The 10,728-nt window shown below is 55.0% G+C and overlaps 1 protein-coding gene across 2 annotated transcripts in view; it reads right to left on the reverse strand.

Annotated features, from left to right (window-relative positions):
• The window catches only part of RPS6KA1 (ribosomal protein S6 kinase A1), a 34,904-nt gene extending 24,551 nt beyond the window's left edge, over positions 1-10,353 (reverse strand). Inside the window, exons 1-3 of one of the 2 annotated variants that reach the window (XM_031464438.2) lie at positions 10,203-10,335; positions 9,498-9,653; positions 4,177-4,221 (exon numbers count right to left, since the gene is read on the reverse strand). In XM_031464438.2, coding sequence (XP_031320298.1) covers positions 4,177-4,221; positions 9,498-9,563 — 111 coding nt within the window. In that variant the 5' untranslated portion in view covers positions 9,564-9,653; positions 10,203-10,335. Of the gene's footprint in view, positions 1-4,176; positions 4,222-9,497; positions 9,654-10,202 lie in introns of both variants that reach the window. The other variant, XM_031464439.2, reaches the window with a different exon arrangement.
• Between the last annotated feature and the right edge of the window lie 375 nt (positions 10,354-10,728).

Genomic DNA, 10,728 nt, shown 5'->3' on the forward strand with positions numbered 1-10,728 from the left:
CGGGGCCTCCCTCTACCAGCTGCAGCCCAAGCCCACCTGCTAATCTCTGGCCCAAACAGACACCAACAGCCCCTCCCCCAGCTGGCAGCATCTGCAAGACACATCTCCCAGTATGTTTCTGGGCAGGTGAGGAGGGGTCCACAGTTCCCAGGCATCCTTGTTGGTGGAGCTGGCCTGCGGCACGAGGCCAGGACTGGCATGGAATAACAATAAGAACTGCATCTATTAATTGAGCATTTATTACATGAAGCCATTCTTTCCTTCAGCCTTTGTTGGTGTAGATTCTGCCAGGCCCTGTGTCCTAGCTCCAAGGGAAGTACTGTCATCCCATTTCGAGGTGAGGAAACTAGACTCAGAGAGAAAGTGACCTGCCCAAGGCCATGTGGCTAGAAAGGGGGAGAGCTCAGGGCAAAATCAGTCTGTTTGCTTCCAAAGCCTACACTCTAAGCACTTCATTATCACCGTTCCTGCAAGGCCTGCCAGCCTGCTTCCCCTCTGGACATCACTCACAGCTAATGGCCTCTCTGTCCCCAGGTCAGAAGCCAGACACTAGGAGGCGCACACATTAAGGGAGACTTCAGCCTTGTCCTCGGGCAACTCCCCAAAATTAATACACAATAACAAAACACAACTGTCCCACACAGAGCTGTAATCAACGTGCTGTAAATGCCCAGAGACTGTAACTACCTGCCTGGGGTGAGGTCAGGGAAGATCTTCCAGAGACAGGGCAGTCCTGTTGGACTCTGAGGATGAACAGGAGTTGGCCAGGCAGAAAGGAGGAAAAAAGATATTCCGTGTAGCGGGAGACCAGTGTGGAAAAGAGACTTGAAGCCAGGAGTGTAGGAAGTTAAGAACCATCTACTCACTAGCTGAGTGTTTCCAGGCAAATCTCTTTCCACATCTGAGCCTCAGTTTCCTCCTCTGTAAAACAGAGGTTAAAACTAAATGTTCAACCCTCAAAAGGTTGCTTCTAGAAGCAAAATGGGCCACAGAGACAAAGGGATGTGGTAAACAGAACTCCCTAGATTACATGGGAGTCTTACTGCTGCAGGGTCTTCCCTGGGTGGGCTAGAGGGGCAGAGCCTACCAGGTCTCAGGTGCTGGGAGAGAGAGCTAGCCTGCCCTGGCCAGTCCAAGGGAAGTTCCCCCCAACACCTGAGGCTCCCAAGGCTCCCCGAAGTCCACAGTCACATCCTGCCTGAGCTCCAGCCAGAGGAGCAGGAGGGATCCGGGAGGGATCAGGGTTTCATAAACAGGAAGAGAGGAGGGGAGGGGGGATGCTCAGCTCTCAAAATAGACCTGCAGGCGCTTCAAAGGGGTCCAGCTCCGGAGATAGCTGGGGGAGGGGGCCTGGGGAGCCCAGTCCACCCCCAGGAAGGGAGGGAGGGTGAATGGAGCCCCAGCATTCCTGAGGGCGCCAGGTGCACCAGGGAGCTCTCACCCTAGACTGCAGTCCTCACTGTGGCTCCTAAAACCCCAATTACCCACTTCTCCCTGAAATGGGTAAAATAAACAAGCATTAAACACCAACATTATACCTCAAACCCTGTTGGATTCTTTAATTTATACGCATCACACTCCCTCCTCTGGGTGGCCCTGAGGGCTGGACTCTATTATCCTTTTACAGAAAAAGCATCTGATCCTCAGAGGGCCAAATCACTCGCCCAAGGTTATACAGCAAACAGGAAAGAGGGGCGGGATTCTAAACTCAGAGCACGTGACTCACAAGTCCCCCTCTCAGCCTCATCTCCACATAGAAGGCCCATGTCTCCAGCTACCTAAATCCTGTCTTTTGAGGTCCAGCCAAATGCCAGCTCTGCAGGGAAGGTGACCTGGTGCCCCACAGCCCACCCCAACTCTTCCTGTTCTGCCACACACAGCCATGACCATCCATCTGGTCACACTCAGCCCCAAGTTCAGATGCCACTGGCTGGGTTCCACTCTCACGCTCCTCTCATCAGGCCGCCAAGAGACATGTGGGAAGGTGGTATATTTCACTGCCCACCATAAGGCCTGGCACAGAACGCAGGTTCTCTGCGCCCACAGCATGCTCTTCTCCCTCACAGCTCTCCTGTCACTACTCTTCTCCCAACATTAGGAACTCCCTGAGGGTGGGGATGTTGACTTCATTTTGTGGTCCCCATGCCACAGCAGGGTGCACTGAAAGTCTGATGAAGCCAAAGATAAACCAGCCTGCTGCCAACTCATTCTACTGCACAAAGCCATGAGGTCCTGACCACAGGCTGAGCGCCCCCTGGTGTGTTGAGCCCAGAAGTGGGCACTGGGGATACTATGAGGTTCTGGGGCAACAGAGAAGGTAAATGAGCAGGTGCCAAGAAATGAGGGAAGTTAGGGGTCACTGGGACCCAGTGCTCCTTCTCCTCTTCATCACTCAGTGTTCCCTGGGCTGGGAGGAGTGTGGGTTCTGTGGTCAAGCAAGACTTGACTCCATCACCACCAGCTATGTGACTCTGGGCCTCAATTTTCTCATCTGTAAAATGGGTATAGTAACAATCTCTACTTCCAGGGGTTTTATGAGAACCAAATACAAAGTCCTGGCATGGTGCTTTCTTTTCCTTAATGTGGCATTTGAGGCTCTCCCTGCTCCATCCATGTCCAGCCTCGCCTCCCTCCCCACCCCAGGATCTTCTGCTCTGGAGCAGGAAGGAGTCATAGGCTTAGAAGCAGATGTAGGTTACCCACCTTAGTAAACTCCTGCCCTCTCCCAACTAGTCCCTCTAGCTCTGAGGTGAGAAGCTGCACTCGTCACCAGCTCCCTCCAAGCTGCAAACAACTCTGCAACCCCCAGAACCACAGCCCCAAGATTTAAAGATCGTGGGTCTTCACTGGAGACCTACAGCCCCTCATTCCATTACTAGGCAATCAGGGAAGCTACTCTGTGGGAGGCGGTTCTCCAGACATGGCGCTGAGACAAGTCAAGGGGTCCAGTCCACACGATTTAGCCTGGCCGTTGGTGGCCTGAGGTTGCCATAATACCAAAGAAGAAGGGGTTAGGAGCCTACTTCTCTCACCCTGCCCTAACCCCAGGTAGCTTAGCTCACTTATCTTAGGAGGTTGAGTCAAGACAAACATCAGGACCAGCCCTAGGTCTATCTCAAAGGTCGAGCTTACATTCTGGTGCCCAGGCAGACCCAGGCCTGGAGGGTGTGGCCACTAACAGGCAGTGGAGCTGAGTTATACATCAGGGCATTCATGCAGCTGGTGCTGAAGTCACTGTATGCCAGGCAGTTCCTACCTCATTTGTCCTTCACATCACTCCTGCGAGGTAGGCACTATTATTTCCAATTTATAGCTGAAGAAACTGAGACTTAGACAGGAGAAGAGATTTTGGTCAAATGGCAAGGATGGAGCCAGGGCTTGAACTCAGGTCAGCTCTATGGCCAGAACCCATGCTCTGTCCTGCCTAGGAGGCTTCCAAAGTCCCTCCACAGCCAGCAGCTCTGTGACCTCACATCTCCTTGAGAATTGGGTGTGATCTTTCCCAACATGGAGATGAGAAAGCTCAGGCCCAGAGGGGACAAAGGACCCACCTAAGGTCACACAACTGTCACCCAGCCTTGGCACTTTTGTCAATACACAAAATCAGCAACAGGAGCTGAGGGACTAATGGGAGGGGCTCAGGGAAGCAGAGATGGCAGAGGGAGTCAGCCTGGGGCTGGGGAGTGGGAACCCTGAGAACTGGTCTGTGTGCCACATGCCAGGCACTAGGCCTTGGTTAGACTTGAGGTTACCAGGTTCCCTCCAGCACCATGTGCCCAGATGATTCCAGGCCTTCGTCAGGCCCCACAGACCTGAGCCTCTCCCATCACCCCTTCGGACCCCCTCAATATAGTTGGCCAAGCTGCCATGAGTAAATAAACTGAGTAAGTGTCCTGCCCTGGGTGATGGGTAACCTGAGTTCTAGCCTAGATTCTGCTCCTGACCCTGTCTGGGCCACAGTCCCCTCACCCGAGAAATATGAAGGTTAGAGCAAGTAATCTCAACATGCAGGGTTGCCTCGAGGATTAGGTGTGATCAGAGAAGGAAGGCTGAGCTGGGTCAAGGGTCCTTACACTCAGGTGGGATGAGAGTAGGCCTCCTTACTCCTCCACAGCCATACAAACAGTCTCCCCATGCCTGACAGTCCCTAGCCCCAGTGCTAACCCTGGTCCTTACCTTAGACAGCTGAAGTCCAGCTTCTTCCCCTGGGGCCTGTCCATTCTGGAAAGAGAAGGGAGATTGGGGAATATTGTCAGAATTCACCAGAGTAGCACAGAGTGAAAATAGATCCCACGGGGTACCACTGCCCTTGGCTGCCCCCGATAGCTAGGAGGGCCATGGAAGTGGGGGCAGAAGTTCTGGGTGAATCCCCTCTCCCTGCACTCTCACAGTGAGGGCAAAGGCATCAAGCCTCGTGCAAAAGCCCCTCACAACTCAGGCACAGCATCTCCCAGCATCCCTCCCTCATCCTCTCTGCCTGGCAAACACCTCATCTTTGAAGTCTTGGCTTAAATGTCACCTCCTCCTAGTGAGAAGGAAAGGGCTCCAGCAATGCCACAGGCAAACTGTGACTTCATGCCAACTAATCAACTCAAGAGGCTTCAGTTTCCTGATCTGTAAAATGGGGGTATTTACACCCACCTCCCAGAGCTGCTGCAAGGGCTGAAGAAGACAAAGTCTGGGAAAGTGTCCAGCCCAGAGATGGTGGCTGCCCTGGCTTTCCCTGTCAGGGACCCCTCGCCATCCTTGGAGAGTCACTACTGCTCCACTGTGGCCCTGCAATACTTCATTCTACCACTTATCACCATGCAGGAGTTATTTACACACAGGTCTGCCCCTCCTAATAAACTGGGAGTCCTGGGAGGGCAGAGATTAGGGTTTGGTGCTAACAGCTGCTCTCTTCCCAGCCCCTGCCACATGCCCGGCACTGGCTCAGTGCCTCACACTTCCTGACCTGGGAGGGAGGCCTTGGCACCATTTGGCAGAGGAAGAAATTGAGGTGCGTAGGGACCTAGCGAGGGTGCCTATGGTCACACCGCTGGTAAGTGGGGATTCAAAATCTGGTCACTGACACCAGAAGGTGCTCAAAAGAGCACAGAGAAAGAACAGCCCACAGCTCAGCCAGGGGAACTTGCAGAGAGGCAGGCACTGGAGCCCATCTCTGGGCAGTCCTGCTTCCTCCAGCCCCCAGACTTTGCCCTCAGGTGGGTATTACTCACCCTGGGGCATACCAAACCCAGCCTATCCGTTTCCTGTGTGATATGAGGTAACCTACCCCATCTGGGCCTTAGGAAGCTGGAAGGAGCTGTTCCCGCCCCTCCACAGCAAGAATGTGAAGAGGCTAGGAAGACCCAGGACTTTGGAGCCAGGGGCCGGGTCCACAGGGCAGCTGTGGCTTTGCTCGGCAGCAGCAAGCACAGCTGTGCTCTGCCCATTACATAATCTCCCTGCCCCTGGAGCAGCGCCTCTATGTCTTATGTTCCTAGGACACCCTGCCCCAGAGCTCCTTTAATGCCCCAATCCTCCCCAGGGGCCAGTGTTCTGCAGGTCCCACCACACACAAATACACATACACATACATGTCATCTCTCAGAAGCCTGGGGAGAAGGACCAGGTCAACCAGGGCTGAGGGGTGGGGGAGGCATGTGCGATGCATTTGTAAATGGAGTTCCACTTCACTCAGCATTCTAGACTCTTGACATAATTCCTGGAGATGGTCAACAGCCTACACACCAGCCATCCTCATTCCAAACCCTGACCCTTCCTAAAACTCGTTACATCACATTAATCATTACACTTGAGTCACTGACTCCCCTGGTCACTCACTCCTTACTGAGAACTTTCTATGTACCAGGCCCCAAACCCTTCCATGACTCCTCACTGCCTGCAGGATAAAGTCCTAGCTCCTTGGCATGGTGTTCGAAGCTGTCATCTCCAACTGCCCAACACAGGTGACTAAGAATGTGGGTTCTGGAACCTGATTTTGTGGGTTCAGATTCTGGGTTCTACCACCTGCATGAACCTGAGGTTACTTCATTTCTCAGACTTCAGTTTCCTCATCTGTGAAATGAGGATAAAATAATGTACCTCACTGAGTGACTGTAAGAAGCACACAAAATCAAATCTATAAAATATACACACCTGGCACATAACTGGTTCATAAGCAATCACCATGATTATTACCGGGCCCTGTTCTGGAGCTAAACCGAACAACATGAGACCCTGAACAGACCAGCTTATTTCATATCCACAAGCATATGCATGATGGCTCCTTCTACCAAGAAAACCTTTCCTGCCTGGTCACTCTGGCAAACTCCTGGTCTTCTTTCAGAACTCAGCTCAAATGTCATCTCCTCTGTCCATGCAGCCTCAAATCCTTTCCTCCCTCCTCTGGGCCTCACAGTACTGAGCAAACTGCTGATTAACTCAGGGAGGAGCTGTGGCTTGTCTAGCATCATCTCTCTGGCACCCAGCACACAGTCTGTCAAACGAGACACAGTATGTCTTAGCAAAGAGAGTAAGGAGTCCAGAGTAGGTTCTGTTACTCCCATTTTTCAGATGAGGCTCAGACAGTTAAGGGACTTACTTGAGATCCCTCAGCTAGCAAGTGACAAATATGCGGTCATGACCCAGAGTCACGTGGCTGTAAGCCTGAATCCCCGACGAGGGAGGGGAGGAGGTGCTGGGTATTCTCAGAGGTGTGCACTCATAGAGCAGCATCCTGGAGGATTCAGGGGACCCCAAAGGCCCTGTTTGGCTGCCCCCAGTCCCAGGGCCTCTGGCCGGGGTGCCATCCTCATGGAACCCCATGCCTGTAGGAGCTGATGCACAAGGTTTCTACAGGGGCATAGGCAGCCCTGGAGAAAGGACTGGAAGTGCAAGAAGGACCACAGGTGAGCTTCCCTCTCTGAACCAGGGTTCTGGGAGGACAAGGTTCATTTGCCCCTCTGGCCAGACTGCTACACAGTTGGTGAAAAGAACATAGCTGCTAATCCTAGCACTACCAGACGCTCACTCTGACCTTGGGTCTGTCATATTGCTTCTCTGAGCTTCGGTTTCCTCATCTGTACCATGAGGGTAGGTCTGTCTTGTTCACAGCTGCACCCTGTTGCTTAGAATAGTCCTTGTCACATGGTAAGTGTTCAATAAATATTTGCTGACTGAATGAATGAACGAATGAATGAAAGGGGGAAATGATTCTGAGTTTGCAGAATACTGAATAAAAGATCTTGTCTAAATAAAAAGTCTTGTACAGGAAAGGCCCTTTGGCCTCTTAAAAGGATGGAGACCCATTCTTTTCCCGCTTCCTCAGAGAACACTGCTCATGGGGACAACTGCCGAGGACCCTCAGACCACTGTGCCCTGTCCCCAGAGGTCAGAGATGGGTTCCAACAAGCATCCTTCCTTCCTACCCAAGTAGCTCTGTTTTGGGAAAAGGGGCCAGGGCAGCGTCTGGAGAAGCTGGGCAGCAGATGGACAAAGATAACACGTGCCCCATAGACAGGAAGCAGCCCCAGGAGCTGGGTTCAGAGCCCAGCACTGGCAGCCCTGCATGCTGATGGAAGTTGGGGCCAGGTGCCAGAGCCGGCTGGCACCACCAGCCCTCGGCAAAGGCTGGACAGAAGAGTCTGCCAACATCCGGAGCCTCTCTTGGAATACCTTCCACCTGGATCAGTTTGATCGCAGCTCTTCCCTCTCCTTAAGCCCCACTAGACTTAGTAGAAGAAAGATCTGGGTTCCAATTCTGACCCTAATATTAATTCACAGCCAGATCTCCTCTGAGTTCAGTTATTCTGTATGAAAATGGGTAATAACCCCTACCTTGAGAAGTTGTTTTCAGAATTATTTTATTTTAATAAGGTAACAGAGGTGAAGTGGGGTGGGTGGCACCCCACAGTGAAACTCTGTACACAGCGAGGCTGGGCCTGGGACCAAGGTTACTGCCTCTAGCGGGGTCAGGGAAGGCCCAGGCAGCATCTCACCTATACTTCCAATGGGTTTACTCCACCTGGGCCACACCCTGGACAAGGCCCTGCCTCCTAGCAGCCCATTTTTAGTAGCGTCATGGGGAAGGCAGGGCAGTCCAGATCCCAGGCCTCTGCCAAATGCCCCCCGCCACTCCCTTGCCTGCCTCCTTCCAGGCCAGGAGCCGGCGGCAGCGCCTGTACCTGCAGGTCAGGCTACTGTATCACTTACATTTCACCTGGGCTAAGAACAGCGAGGCCCTGTTCTCCAGTGAGAACAGCCCAACCTTCGTCCTGGCTCCAAATGGCTCCTGTTACCCAAACAATAACATCCAGTCGCCTGGCACCTCCATGGAGTGGGGGAGGGAAAAAAATGGGCCGCAGTACCCAGAGCTCGGCACACTCTCAGGCCCAGAAAACAGAGACCAGAACCCAGCCCTGTCCACTGGAGAAACAGAGGCCCAGAGAAGCTAAGAACTGACTGAGGGTCACACAGCATTTCCAAGGTGAAGCTCCTGAAGAAATCACAGCCCCTCTAATCCTAGGAAATAAACCAGTCTTTTCCTCTCACAGAGTTCAGGTGCAGTAATACTAAAACTGAGTTGAGTTTCCTGTTTAGACCTGGCCCCTAGTTAAGCTGACCCTGCCCCAGGATTCTCCAAAAGGAATCAGGAAGTAGTGCCCTGAACTGGGAATTGAGTTCCTGGGTTCTGCCTTCCCTACTAGTATGACCCCATCCTCAGGTTAAGTCCCTCCCTGGTCTCTCCCAGTCTACCTTCCCCTAGGGAGGCCTAGGTCTCAGGGGCATGCCAGGGCAAAGGAATTCTCCTCTGAGCACCCCAGCCCAAGCCCCTTGTGCCCCAGGCCTGGGCAAGGGAGTGGGGAGGTGGGAAAGGGCTGGGGGTTGGGAGGGGTGGATAGGGGCTGCAGAGGGCAGTGTTCCTCACCTTGGAGGGTGAGTCAGCGAGAGAACCTCCTCTGAGCTGTGCAGGGCCTGTAAAAACCCCATGGCAGGGATCCCAGAGCAATTTACTCCAAATTGCGCCTTCAGGTTGGTTACCTAATCCTGCCGTGCCCACCCTCCAATAGCCAGTGTCAGCCGTGCTCATCCCTTTAAAGGGGCAGCACACCCTGGGTGCTGTGGACCAGAGATCCTCACTCTGATCTCAACCTGTAGTCCTGAGAGACAGGGCACTTGGTGGTTGCCACAGGTAAGAGAGGGCAGAGCTGGGGTTGTAAGCAGGGGCTACAGCCCAAGCCAGAAGAAAATCACCTTGGCTCCCAGGTTCACTAAGGTCTCCCTGCATATCCCCACATACCCTCTGGAAAGGGGGTATCACGTACCTCCTTCCCAGAATGAGGCTAAGGGGAAAGTTTTCTCCATCTGCTGGTTCGGGGGCTTGACCTTGACCCTGGGGGTCAAAGGGCACAGGAAGAGCTGGCCTTCTGCATGCTTAGGGTCTGGTACCACAGAATCTTCAGAGGGCAGGAGTTGCTTCTGGGAGAGGCTAGGCAGGTAGAGGCCAAACTCACCAGGGGCCCAGCCCTTCCTATGGGAGAGGGCACATGAAGGGAGGTAGGCATCAAGGTCCTCCTCATCTCCACGAATAATCTTCACAAGGTCCAAGGGCTTTTCCCCACTCTCTTCTCCACACGGGGCAGGGGACATAGGTGTCCGCTGACCCTAGCCTGGGGCAAAGAAAACCAAGAGTTTCAGCCCCAGACGGGCAGTATCACCTCACATTCTACAACTGCCAGGGTCAAGAGGGGCAATCTTTCTAGGGTCAGCAGTGGAAAAGTGGGGAGCTCTTGGGGTAGGGCTCTGGGACATGTCAAGAAGAAGTGCGGGTCCCATGACCCTTGTCTCTTATAGAATCTGAGACATCTCGCACCCCAGCCCTGGCCATCTGCGCCAATGAAGGAAACTCCGACAGCTCCCGGTACAGATCCTAGGTGAGTGGGTTGAGGGGGGCTAGATATCAAAGCAGCACGGGATCCCTCTCCAGCCTAAGGGGTTTCTCGGCGCTTGGCGAAACTGCCCTCGAGCACACACAAGAGAGCACACACAAACACACCCAGGGAATAAGGGGGTGGAGCCGGAGAGGAGGCAAGAGATCGGAGGGCAATCGCGCCCTCGCGGGCGCACGCCAGGCTACAGAGGCGCGGCAGGCCGCCCCGCCCCTGTGGGGACCCGGGCTCGCCGGCCGCCGGCGCCTGTCCCCCGCCCCGCTCACTCACCTCCGGGTCCAGCGGCACCAGCTCCATGAGCGGCCAGGGCTCCTTGAGCTGGGCGAGCGGCATCGCGTCGCCGCCGGGCCGCCCGCGCTCCTCCGGCGGCCCGGGCCACGCCGCCTCCCGGGCCTCGGAATCCCCGGCCCTGTGCCCCAGCGCCCCCTCGCCCCCTCGCCCCCTCGCCCCCTCGCCCCCTCGCCGCCTCGCCGCCTCGCCGCCTCGCCCGAGCCAAGACCCTCGCGCTCCGGCTGGGCCGTCCGCCGCCGCCGCCGCCACCGCCACCGCCGCCGCGGCACTAGCACTTCGGCTCCCTCCGTCACCCGGCGCCGCCGCGCCCATTGGCTACCTGCGCAGGGGGCGGGGCCACACAAGCCCCGCCCCAGCCCCCGCGGCGCGGCATTCCCGGCGCAGACCCCCGCCCCCGCCGCGAGGGGCGTTCTGGCCCCGCCTCCACTGCGAGCCCCTGACCCGCGCTCTGCACCGCCCAGAAGAGGACCTCCCGGCTCCTCCCTCCCAAACCTGGTCCCCTGCA

The sequence above is a fragment of the Camelus dromedarius genome, chromosome 14 (genome assembly GCF_036321535.1).
Source record: "Camelus dromedarius isolate mCamDro1 chromosome 14, mCamDro1.pat, whole genome shotgun sequence".
Taxonomy (NCBI): domain Eukaryota; kingdom Metazoa; phylum Chordata; class Mammalia; order Artiodactyla; family Camelidae; genus Camelus; species Camelus dromedarius.